The sequence below is a fragment of the Oncorhynchus clarkii genome, chromosome 27 (assembly GCF_045791955.1).
Source record: "Oncorhynchus clarkii lewisi isolate Uvic-CL-2024 chromosome 27, UVic_Ocla_1.0, whole genome shotgun sequence".
Lineage (NCBI taxonomy): Eukaryota > Metazoa > Chordata > Actinopteri > Salmoniformes > Salmonidae > Oncorhynchus > Oncorhynchus clarkii.
Window position 1 is genome coordinate 18772701 of NC_092173.1, and position 13055 is coordinate 18785755.

The following is a 13055-nucleotide window of genomic DNA, read 5'->3' on the forward strand; positions in this document are numbered from 1 at the left end:
AATGTGATTTATGTGGGTTTGACTTTCAGAGAAAGAGAATAGGCACACCTTGTCCTGGCACCTGGCCACCTTGGTAAAGTCCAGGCACCCCCACACCTGCAAAGACCAATGCAATCAATGATTTTATACTGCATCCAATAGCATTCATCATATTTTGTACACGTGCATAGTTATATAAACACTCACTCACCTGGTACTCCTCCTTTTGGAGCCTTTCCTTTTCCGGCACCTGGTCCCAGCCCACCTCCAGGTAGGCCAGTCTGAGGAATAACAGGGGCTGAAAGAGACACATAGTAGAGACATTACATACTATAGTAACAACTAATCATATACAAGTGAGTCCCGCGTCAATATTGTGAATCAGCATAGCTAGTGTACATTACACTTCTAGAGGATAATGATAAAACATTGAACATTGTCAAGAGAAAAGGTAGGACTGGATGGCATGATTTCAGCTTTGTGTGTGTCTCTTATTTCCTATGGGCACTGCAGCTCCTGTTCCTGCACCTTCAGGTCCCCTTGAGTTTGTCATCATCATCATCATCATCACCATCATCATCACAGTGATCAAAGAATGTGGACAATGCAAATGTTTATCCAGAGTTGTTCTGAGAGGCAGAGAGGCTCTATGGCACTCTATTCCGTGTAAAGTGCACAACGTTTGACCAGGGCCCATAGGGCTCTGGTCAAAAGTAGTACACCATGTAGGGAATAGGGTGCCATTTGGGACACAGACCACAATAATGCATGGTATTTGTCTTGCCTCATCAAATGCTTCATTTCTTTGCCTCTTTGGTTATCCCCTACGCAGGAAATTAGCTGTCAGCTCTGGCTCTTGAGGGCTTGGCAGTCGGGATAAAAGTTTTAATTTATTTGTTTAACCTTCTCTTTCTATATTAAAATCCACCAATCCTTCTCTCCAAGGAACAGACATTACGCAGTGCCTTTTGTATGTGGTGAACGAACGAAGGGATTCAGAGAAACAAGGGAAGACTAGCAACAGAGAGAATGGAGAGGAATGCTGCTGTTCTCACTGAAAGGGGTTTGGATGGAATGGGATTGTTTTGTTGGAATGCCATGAAAAGAGTCAAGATAGGGTTGAGGAGCATTGCACAAGAGCTGTATCGGCCTGTGACTGAGGGCCTTGTCAACTGCCAACCAATATTTAAACACAGGCTCTTTGCCATAATGCTAGGCCATGATACCCTTCATTGAACATACTCTAATAGGCTGACCACACCGCTCACGTCGCGTGCACGAGCGTTGCAAAATACATTTTGAAATCTATGTCATTCAATTATTGCACCCACACTGCTTGCGCACGTCAACGAGCGTCTGCGTTGCCAAGGGCTAGAATTCCTTTATATTTCTGATGCAGATCGCACTGCAAGTCCTGCCTCTCCCATCTCCTCATTGGTTTATTGAATCAGGTACCTACGTGCCATCTCCTCATTGGTTATACCCACGTGGGTGATTGAAAGACTAACTGTGTTGCCAGTTGGTGTAGTAATACTATGAAAGTTTAGATGCCAATCACCATATAAGTTCAAAGATGAAAAAGCCTGGAAGGAGGAGAGATGACTAGAAACGATTTGGTTGACCGTTTTATGTGTGGATTAATTGTCGGAGTAGAGGACCTTGTGCATTTCAGGTAAAATAACAACTCAATGTTTATATCCCAGAACAAATTAGCTAGCAACAGCAAACTAGCTAAATAGGACAAATTAGCTAGCAAGTGCAAGCTAACTAGCTAAATTGCCATAAATGTTTAATGCTTTTCGACCTGTCCCCAAATTAATATAATTGGTTCAGAGTTTGTTTTGATATTTTAACCTGCGTGTCCTGATCACGTTTTGGTGTGGGGGAACAAAATAAATGAATGCACGATGGCGCATGCGTGCAGCCGGTTTGGGTTCCATGTAAAACAACGTAGTTCAGGCAATATTGTTTAATAATAACAATCTACACCAATCTATAAATCATGTCAAAAGTTTGGATGCAATTGATGTGACATTTTTTCTCACAGCATGTGAGCACACAAACCTATATAAGTTATTGAAAGCTGTACAGTTAGAGAGTGTTAGATCACTAGTTCTAAAATGGCTGCTGCGACTAGGATTTCAATTTCAGTTAACCCTGGGTGCTAACATGGTGCCCATGCCACTCACCAAGACCTGGCTGTAATCCACCACCGCCATAGCCTGTAGAGAAACACAGAAACAAAATGTAGGTTGGTTTATAGTTTGTTGTGATTTATGTGTGTTTGGTTGTTTTATAGCTTTACACAACACAGATAAATCCATAGCAACATTATTGAATGGCAATAAAATGTTTGTTTTTTATACAAAACATCTTACCTAGCTATCTAAAGATGAAAGCACTAATTGTAAGTCGCTCTGGATAAGAGCGTCTGCTAAATGACTAAAATGTAAATTGCAATACTATCACGTAGACAAATGCTGGTCCATCCCTCCCGGAGGATAATGCCTCAGGACTACCTGGCCTGATGACTGGTTGCTGTCCCCAGTCCACCTGGTCGTGATGCTGCGCCAGTTTCAACTGTTCTGCCTGTGACTATGGAACACTGACCTGATCACCTGACTTGCTACCTTGTCCCGGACCGGCTGTTTTTCCAATTCGCTCTCTCTACCGCACCTGCTGTCTCTAACTCTGAATGCTCTGCTATGAAAAGCCAACTGACATTTACTCCTGAGGTGCTGACATGTTTCACCCTCTACAACCACTGTGATTATTATTATTTGACCCTGCTGGTCATCTATGAACGTTTGAACAACTTGGCCATGTACTGTTATAATCTCCACCCGGCAGAGCCAGAAGAGGACTGGCCACCCTTCAGAGCCTGGTTCCTCTCCAGATTTCTTCCTAGGTTCCTGCCTTTCTAGGGAGCTTTTTCTAGCCACCCAGTCTTCTACATCTGCATTGCTTGCTGTTTGGGGTCTTAGGCTGGGTTGCTGTATAGCACTTTGTGACATCTGCTGATGTAAAAGGGCTTTATAAATACATTTGATTGATTGATTGATAGAGAAGCATGGCTTTGAAAATGTATTCTGTCTGTACAGTACCTGGTTGTAGTCCACCTCCTGCCCCATAGCCTGGCTTGGGTCCTGCCTTCTGTTCCAGCCCACCTCCAGGGAAGTAGCCCCCAGCACCACCACCTCCATACGGCGAGCCTCCTCCATAACCAGCTGAGGAGACGGGAGAGAAGCCATGTGTGGTTATTAATCCAACCCTTTAACACTCTGTGTCTCATTGTGTCATATTGTGAAGCGCTTTATTGGTGGCCAGGAATGATCGGTAGCCTAAGTGGTCTTTTAGCATAGTATTAGCTTGAACAGCACTAAGAGGGTCAGGGTCAGTACAATTGGTGGTCCAAGAACCTGAACCTGAAGTGACACTGCTACTGTACCTCCAGGCTTAGCGTATCCTCCTCCAAGGGCTCCTGCTCCTAGACTGCCTGCTCCAAGACCAGCTCCATATCCTCCACCACCAAGACCACCAACCCCAACACCACCAGCACCAAGGTTTCCATAGCCTCAGAGAGAGAGAGAGAGAGTGAGAGTATGAGGCAGTATTAGTGAACATAATTTCAGATCCACATGAAGTGCGTAGGTTGTGCACAGAAAATAGAGGTTTGACTTGGTTGTATATAGTAGGTCTCAAGGAGTGCTGGTGGTGGTAATGTCAGATTGTGCCTACTAGAGGGAGTCAGAGGCTGAGAGAGGAACAGCTAATCTCTAGTGGCTGCTGCAGCAACAGGTTTTTGGCATGCTGCAACAGTCTCTATGGGGATAAAAATGTATTCTTCCCACATGGTAATCATACATAAATTAAGTCATATTCCAGCTTGGGTTTCTTATTGTTGACAAGAACAGCGGGAGGGGGAGGCGGGAGAGAAGAGGGGAAAAGGAGGGTAGAGAGGAGGCAGATGATTCCAGACATGGCCCAGCTGTCCGCAGACAGCAGTGGAGAGAGGGAAGAGAGGCGAGGAGGAATGCAAAGGGGTAGCGATAGAACAAGACAGGGTTTCATCCTCTAGTCAAAACAATTGTGGGCAACGTCCTGCCAAGGCCTTGACATCCCCACCACACTAAGCTAGGTCCTCCAGATCTCCTCCTATCCGTGCTCCACCTCCCGTTGCTCAACCAACAGCTGACACGTGGTGATGAGGAGAGTAGAGAAAGAGGAGGAAGAGGCGAGACAGACGCTAAGCTAAACAGCCTCGTACTAATCCACCTCCTTTAAACCTTTTCATTCCATTGCTCAACCAACGACATTCTTAGAAACAAGGAGGTGATGAGGAGGAGGCAGCACAGGGCTGTTGAAGAGGCAAAACCAGGTTGTTCATTAGTCTAAATGGTACAGTACACTCCCTTGGCCTGGGGTTGGACAGCCAGTCTATCTCAAAGCTGTTGGTTTTTCATAGCTCTCAGATGAGACAAAAGACCAGCACAGAGGGTTGGAATGTCTCACTGGCAGCTCTCTGTTTAGGAGAGGAGCACGGGCCAGTCTGAGGTGTGTGTATGTGTGTGTGAGAGAGAGACACACACACATTCTCTCTCTTTGGCTGTGTGAGACTCGCTTAGCGCTCAGGGTTGACCGCCACCTGCTACGCTGCTCTGAACCCTCTGATCACAGACCAGGAGACGAAAGGCAGACACCACCAACCCTTCCTGAGAGGGAACACGTGTGTGTGTGTGTGTGTGTGTGTGTGTGTGTGTGTGTGTGTGTGTGTGTGTGTGTGTGTGTGTGTGTGTGTGTGTGTGTGTGTGTGTGTGTGTGTGTGTGTGAGTGTGTGTGAGAGTGTGTGTGAGAGTGTGTGTGAGAGTGTGTGTGTGAGTGTGTGTGTGAGTGAGTGAGAAAGAGAGAGAGAGTGAGTGTGAGAAAGAGAGCATCATTACAACACTGTATATATGACATTTGAAATGCATTTTCTTTTGGAACTTTTGTGAGTGTAATGTTTACTATTCATTTTGTATTGTTTATTTCACTTTTGTTTATTATCTATTTCACTTGCTTTGGCGATGTAAACATATGTTTCTCATGCCAATAAAGCCCCTTAAATTGAAATTGAAATTGAGAGAGAGAGAGCACGAGAGAGAGGGGGGAAGGAAAGGAGAAAGAGAAGAAAGAAAGAAAGAGTGGGCAGACTCTCACACCAGGTTCAAAGACAGTAGAGACCACAAGGCCTTCCCAGTCACCACAGGACTCCATTTTTTCTGGCTCCAACATCACTGGATCTCACTTGTATAAAACAGCTGAAAGGGAAGCTACTCTACAGTAACTGTAATGCCCTCAAAGTCATGTATTTTTCTCTTTAAGAGAACACAGCAACATGCTCTGTCCGGACCATTGCTCATTGGCAACCCTCTACAGAATGTATCATCGAGACACATACGAGCTCAGTACAAAAGTTGTTTTAGTCATATTTACCCAAAGCTGTCAGCTCCAACAGGCAGGCCTTTGTCTGAGGCATAATATTACAGCATGTCAGTTCACACAAATATGCCTGTCTTGGCTCACACATGAACTTGTTGGAAGCAAGTGTACTGCAAGACCCAAGTTTGTTTGCTGTAATGAACCGCACACATGGAAACTCCGTTGACCTGACCTTGACTAGCTGTGAAAGGTGTGAAGACATTCAATTAGCAGATTACTGACAGGTCACTATAGTGTACGTGAGACAAAATGGCTGTCTGTCTAGGTGAGACATGCAGAGCCATAGGGCTAATGGAAACCAAACCGGCAGTGGACCCGAGAGCGAGAGAAGCCGTGAAAAGGTCAAAGACATTAAATACAAGACAGATGGGACAGAAAAACAATCCTGCACAGCACAGGAGAGAGAGAGAGTGGCAGAGCCAGAAAATTATAAAGTGATAATAATGCAGTTTAATGCATCATACTTTCGCTCTGTTTGAATGACAAATTGGTCCAATGTCTATGTAGTATGTGATAGGTACATTGGACCAATTTGTCATTCAAACAGAGCGAAAGTATGATGCATTAAACTGCATTATTATCACTGTAGCTGGCCAGACAAACTGGCGAAACAAATGAGTGCTTTCAGGTCATCGATTCTGTTGCTACAGTATGGGTCATGTAACGGAGAACAGTGGGTCTGATTTCAATAGTGTTTCTAAAACGCTGTCCTATTCTCTCCTATCTGTTACCACATAGTTTAGGCAAGGCAATCCAACAATCAAGAGTTCTCGTCTGTCTGTCTGTCTCTGTCTCTGTCTCTCTCATCTAGTCTAGTCTGGTGATCGGGTCACAGCAGCTCTGCACATCAGGCCTGTTGTGTTAAAAGGGGCAGGCAGAGGGAGCCAAACATGAGAAGGGAAAGAAAGATGGATCCATTCTCTCACTTCTAGCCTGTGATATCCCCCCTCTCCCGGAACCAGCTGGAGCTGGTGAAGAGTTTAATTTAAGAGAGTGGAGAATTCCATGGCAGCGTTCCTCGGTAACTGGCGGCAGGCAGGGCGGTGAGAGCGAAGAGCGAGACCTGGGATAGGAGCTTCAGAACTCCAGAATGCCCAGGAGATCTCTGGGACCTCTTCCTCGCTGTCTCTGTCTCCAGCGGAGTAGAATGACCTCACAAACATGACAAGAGTGTGAGACTGGAGTCACGGTAGATTATCGAGGCCAGAGATTATAAATGTAGAGCCAAACAGAGCTATAGGCTTCTACTTTTCCAGCCCTGGCTCTGTATGAGCATGTTGAGCAGCCCGGTCGCTATAGAATAGCTAGAGAATGTGGAAGGATGTGGATAGATGATATGGTAGGATAACCAGGCTTACAGTCAGCCATGATCTAAAACCAACACTAGTAATGACACAGTCTGAGATTGTCCTCTGATGTTCTGATAAGACGTGAGTCTGAAATCCTTTGGATGTCTATTACATTAAAGCTACAATCTGCTCTCATGTCCTTGGAGAATCTGTGGTTAGCTGTGACTGACAGGTGGACTCCAGCCCCCAGCCTCAGGTGTGGACTGATGTAAAATTCCACTTTATAGGCACATTACACATCATAATAGATGTCTTGCGCTGTCATTACAGCCGATGGTATCAGTAATCAAATGATCATGATGTAGGATGATGTAGTGGGTATGGTGCATTCTTGTGTTAGTAGCGCACGATGAAGGACAAGGAAGAGTGACGTTAGGTACAAGCGGTGATTCCAGATGGTGTGAGTGGGACACCCCGTAGCCCCCCCATCATCTCTCTTCCCACCCCCCTTCTCTCCTCCTTAATCCACCTTTCTCTCCCTCTGGTGAACTCCCCTGCTCCTTGTCACTTCCAGGTTCTCCAAGCTGTCAGTCATGAAGAAGCTATGTGGAGCGGATCTAAGAGGCATGCTGGACTGATTAAACACACACGCACACACACACACTACCCTGGTCGGTGACAACAAGCCAGGCTCTTAGTTGGCGGTGAGCCCTTTGTTTTCTCCTTCCTTTCCATGGAGTTGTCAGAGATATGTCCTAAACCCATGTCCCTGCCAGAGGACCCCAAGTACTGAACTGTCAGGGAGTTTTGGCATCTACAAACAGGCCAGGGTGGTGGTGGTTACAGACCCAGGGCTCTGGGCATCTCTCATTCAGTTTATGTCTATGCCTTAAGCCAGTGTTTAGGCCCAAATGAATGGAATAAAAGCTGGAGGAATTGGAGGCATTTTTTTGGAACCCCGAGCCTATTTTCTGGTTATTTACATTTGGTCGTTATAAGAATTGGTCCAGGTTCGGATTAGTTTGTCCTGCGGTTGATGTATACTCTGTGCCGAGCCTGGCAGTGACGCACGTGTTTGCATAAACTAGCTAATACCCACCCAAATACACCAAGACACACATTTACACACACACTCTGAGGGGGCGAGCAGCTCTTTCGAATGGCTCCAATTTACAGGCTGTTGTAAAACGAACCGTTGTACTGGATTACAGAGAAGCCACCGGGCCAAGCCTAGCCCTGCCTAGTGACATTCACTCACTCACTCACACACAAACACACACACTTACATATAAACTTTCACGCCTGCTTTTAACTTACCTTCCCACCAAACCTCCATCCTCCATTTCACCATGACAACATCTGTCTAATCACATGCCTTCATGTAAAGAAGTTATTACACTTGATTACCGTTTCGCTCATTCACACAGAGCTGCGTGAGTCATGAGTCATGACATATCCACTCATTGAGTTTGCGATGAATGACATCATTGTTTATGCCACAATTCATATAGTATGTCACCCCGTTGCTCTTTTCCCATTCAAACAGACCACACAGCCTCCTGCTCTCCCCCTTTTTTTTTTTTAGCTCTCCTCAGACTTTCTTTATGCTCTGAACAGGAGAGAGTAAGAGGTTCTGACGTGCCGCTATCCTGGTACTTTTTCATCCTGGTCCAAAATAATCATATCAAATCAAATTTATTTATATAGCCCTTCGTACATCAGCTGAAATCTCAAAGTGCTGTACAGAAATGCCAGGAATGCCATAGTTGCTGTGCCAAGGCTGAGCACTGCAATAATATCATAATAAACAGGTAGACGTGTTGGCCAGTATGAGAGATGGGTCTAGGGATATACAGTAGTATACTCCTGAGATATTATTATGACCCATCTCTCATACTGGGTAGTGTGGCCGACCAGTCTAAGGCACTGGATTAACGCTCCAGTCTCTACGGAGGCGTGGGTTCAAATCCCACTGCCACGATCTAGGGGCGGCAGGTAGCCTGGCGGGTAGGAATGTTGGGCCAGTAACTGAAAGGTTGCTGGATCAAATCCCAGAGCTGACAAGGCTTAAATGCAGAAGACACCAGTGACCATGGTAACATCCCCAGATGGTCCACATATTCATTTCACTGCCTGCCTGCTGAATATTTTTCTGACAAGTCAGGGTTGAGAAATTATACAAGCATTAAACAGGTCACTGTGGCCGTGGCCACAATCTGGATCACACTGAGAGAGCTCACCTGCCAGTGATGAACAACACACTACACAATAACACAACAAATTAAGTGATAACAGATATACACAGCAGGTACCAGCTAAGACACACACAAAGCATCCTTTACAATGAGTATAAGATAATAAACCTACCCACATTTCATACAAACCCATTAGGTCTATGTGTTAAAGCTTGTAACAGTATGTAGAGTTGGGAGCTGCATAATGCAACTAGCTTTCCCAAATAATAGGGTGATATTGTAGCTATTAGGTGATAACATCAAGTTAAATTATCTAGTTTAACTATGATTGATTCATAACATGCTTATTCCAGGCTCCATTGTCTTGCACTTTGTTGCTGAGCTAACAGAAGACTCAGGCCTGTGGTTTAGGGCTCTATTTAATCTGGATCGCTGAAGCATTAAAGATTGTGCGATAGAAATGCAAAGGTTATTTCTGATTGAGCTGACATATACGCTGTAACGTTGAACTTCAGCGATACGGATTGAATAGAGCCCCTAGTCTGACAGTGACTGTTACTGAGGTCGTTCCAGTGACAATTTAGCTTAATGAACGTCTGGGGAAATGGGAGCAGAGAGATTTCTCCATCTCTGCATAAACAACACTTACGCTGCTCGGCCAGATGGATGTGGAGAGTGCTGCTCGCTTCAGACCAGAGCCACTGGCAGACAATGTGCAGGGGATAGGTTGGGGCTGCACAGACAGACACACTGGCAGGGGTAGGAGAGGGGGAGGGGAGGGAGGGAGGGGAGGGGAGGGAAACAGTAAAGGCAGGGGAGAGGGCTGCTCGCTCCAGACCCACTGGCAGCAAACCGTAAAGACTGGGGAGAGGTGGAGGCTTCAGTCCAGAACCCCTGGCAGACTGTGCATGGGAGAGAGGTTGAGGAGACTTGGCCAGGAGACACATGGGGAGAGTCATCTTCCACTGACCGCAAACTGCTAATAACTGTGAGAACATGGTCAGCAGAACGAACAAGACCACAGGAACACAACTACAAAGAGACCATCATGAGAACACAGCTGGTACTGAATATAGTAACTTGTAGCACAAGGAAGTCAACTTTTGTCATAATCCAGCATTCAGTTTCATCTTTAAGATACATTAAAGCAACAGATAAAATTCAGTGAGAAACCTCATCAGAATCGATAGTCCTCTGAATTAAAAGTCCATCTTACTGGGGCTGGACACAGTGGACTCATTCACAAGGATAACAAACAACTTTTTAAATATTTTTTTTACTAATTTATTAAAATGTTCAACGACATCACCCCTGCACAGACCCACATGATCCCACCGCCTCCATCTCCAGGGTCCAGCCCATTGTGTCTCTCCGCACCCTCATATGCCATGCCTTGAAACTTCTGACAGCCAACTTTCTAACTCTCCAACTAACAACAAACACAACTTGAGGGATGAAAAATATTGGGGCTATGTTCCCTTTTAAGCCTACTGATATGAAAATCTTGTGGTCTCTAGTATTGGCCTCAGTGTCTCAGGGCTGGAGGCCTGGTTCAAGTTCTGGCCGGTGGAAGGCCATTCCAGGAAAAGATAAATAGGGAATGGGGGATGAGGGGAGGGGAGCGGTGGGAGAGGATAGGGAGGTGATGAGAGGGGAAGGAGAAGCAGGGGGTGAGGAAAGGGCTCCTTTAAGGAGGGGACGGAGAGGGGATGGGGTGAGGAGGGGAGGGGAAGGAGGGGTGGGAAGGGTTGGTGGAGAGTAAGTAAGTACAAAGGGGTGAGGAGGGGAATGATGGGAGATAGGGTGAGGTACGGCCTTCAGGAGGATGTGGTCTGTGACAGTGTGGCCAGGGTGTCTCTGACAAGATGGGCTCATTACACACCCTCAGGGGCCAAGGGCCATCAATGTGTTCCCAAACACGCACATTCCCTATGACAGCTCAGAGGACAGGTCTGAGCTCTGCTAATGAGAAACATGTGCACCAGGAGACAAAGGATACATCCCAATTCCTATTATAGTGCACACTTTTGACCAGTGCACATAGGGCTCTAGTCAAAAGTGCCCATAGGGCTCTGGTCAAAAGTAGTGCACTATATGGGGAATAGTGTGCCATTTGGGAATTAAACAAAGCCTAGCATCTCCCAGCTCGTTTTCTGTTGGCTAAGCACTCTCATCCTCAACTCTATTTCTCTCACTCACTTTCTTTTTCTTGGTTTGACTAATTTCTTTAATTTCTTTCTTACTCCCTATGTTATTTTCATTATTCCGTTATTCTCTCATTCCTCTCTCTCAATCATCCCTCTATCTATGGAACAGCCCCCTGACTCACCTATTTCTGCTCTTTTGACCATATGATCACTCGGCTACTACACAGCTTATGCCCCCTGGACTGTTTCAATAACACTGTACCTCATTGTGTTTACCTGTCGGCCCCAGCCTCGAACTCAGGTCCTGTATGTACCTAACTGACCCGCTCTGCCCGTTCAACGCCATTTACCAAGTTGTTAATTTAGCTCTCCTGATCAACACCTGTGATTGCCTCATGCTTCTCTCTAATGTTAATATGCCTTGTCTACTGCTGTCTTGGCTAGTTTTTACTGTTTTATTTCACTGTAGAGCCTTCAGTCCCGCTCAAAATGTCTTGGATAGCTCTTTTGTCCCACCCCACACACATGCAGAGACCTCACCTGGCTTAACTTGTCCCTCTAGAGACAAAACCTCTCTCATCGTCACTCAACGCCTAGATTTACCTCCACTGTACTCACATCCTACCATACCCTTGTCTGTACATTATGCCTTGAATCTATTCTACCATGTCCAGAAATCTGCTACTTTTATTCACTGTCCCCAATGCACTAGACGACCAGTTCTTATAGCCTTTAGCCGTACCCTTATCCTATACCCCCTCTGTTCCTCTGGTGATGTAGAGGTTAACCCAGGCCGTGTAGGCACTAGTTCCACTCCTATTCCCCAGGCGCAATCATTTGTTGACTTCAGTAACCGTAAAAGCCTTGGTTTCATGCATGTTAACATCAGAAGCCTAAGTTTTATTGAATCACTGCTTTAGCACACTCCGCCAACCCTGATGTCCTAGCCTTGTCTGAATCCTGGCTTAGGAAGGTCACCAAAAATTCAAACATTTCCATTCCTAACTATAACATTTTCCGCCAAGTTAGAACTGCCAAAGGGGAAGGAGTTGCAATCTACTGCAGAGATAGTCTGCAGAGTTCTGTCATGCTATCCAGGTCTGTGCCCACCTTTCCAGAAATAAGTCTCTCAATGTTGCCGCTTGTTATAGACCCCCCTCAGCCCCCAGCTGTGCCCTAGACACCATATGTGAATTATTTGCCCCACATTTATCTTCAGAGTTTGTACTGTTAGGTGACCTAAACTGGGATAAGCTTAACACCCCGGCCGTCCTACAATCTAAGCTAGATATCCTCAATCTCACACAAATTATCATGGAACCTACCAGGTACAACCCTAAATCAGTAAACACAGGCACCATAGATATCATCCTGACCAACCTGCTCTCTAAATACACCTCTGCTGTCTTCAACCAGGATCTCAGCAATCACTGCCTCATTGCCTGCGTGCGTAATGGGTCCGCGGTCAAACGATCACCCCTCATCACTGTCAAAATCTCCCTAAAACACTTCAGCGAGCAGGCCTTTCTAATCGACCTGGCCCGGGTATCCTGGAAGGTTATTGACCTCATTCCGTCAGTAGAGGATGCCTGGTTATTCTTTAAAAGTGCGTTTCTCACCATCTTAAATAAGCATGCCCCATTCAAAAAATGAACTAAGAACAGATATAGCCATTGATTCACTCCAGACCTGACTGCCTTGACCAGCACAAAAACATCCTGTGGGGTACTGCATAAGCATCAAATAGCCCCCATGATATGCAACTTTTCAGGGAAAAGCCCCCATGATATACACAGGCAGTTAGGAAAGCAAAGGCTAGCTTTTTCAAACAGAAATGTGCATCCTGTAGCACAAACTCTAAAAAGCTCTCGGACACTGTAGTCCATGGAGAATAAGAGCACCTCCTCCCTGTGGCCCACTGCATTGAGGCTAGGAAACACTGTCACCACCGATAAATCTACGATAAT

General features: G+C 45.7%; 1 protein-coding gene across 6 annotated transcripts in view; it reads right to left on the bottom strand.

The window, feature by feature from the left end:
* Nucleotides 1-13055, bottom strand: part of LOC139385528 (elastin-like) — a 107280-nt gene that overhangs the window by 66129 nt on the left and 28096 nt on the right. For all 6 annotated transcript variants that reach the window (XM_071130650.1, XM_071130656.1, XM_071130653.1 and 3 more), the window contains exons 6-10: nucleotides 3428-3553; nucleotides 3084-3206; nucleotides 2169-2201; nucleotides 191-277; nucleotides 49-96 (exon numbers count right to left, since the gene is read on the bottom strand). In XM_071130650.1, the coding sequence (XP_070986751.1) occupies nucleotides 49-96; nucleotides 191-277; nucleotides 2169-2201; nucleotides 3084-3206; nucleotides 3428-3553 (417 nt within the window). The remainder of the gene's footprint in view (nucleotides 1-48; nucleotides 97-190; nucleotides 278-2168; nucleotides 2202-3083; nucleotides 3207-3427; nucleotides 3554-13055) is intronic.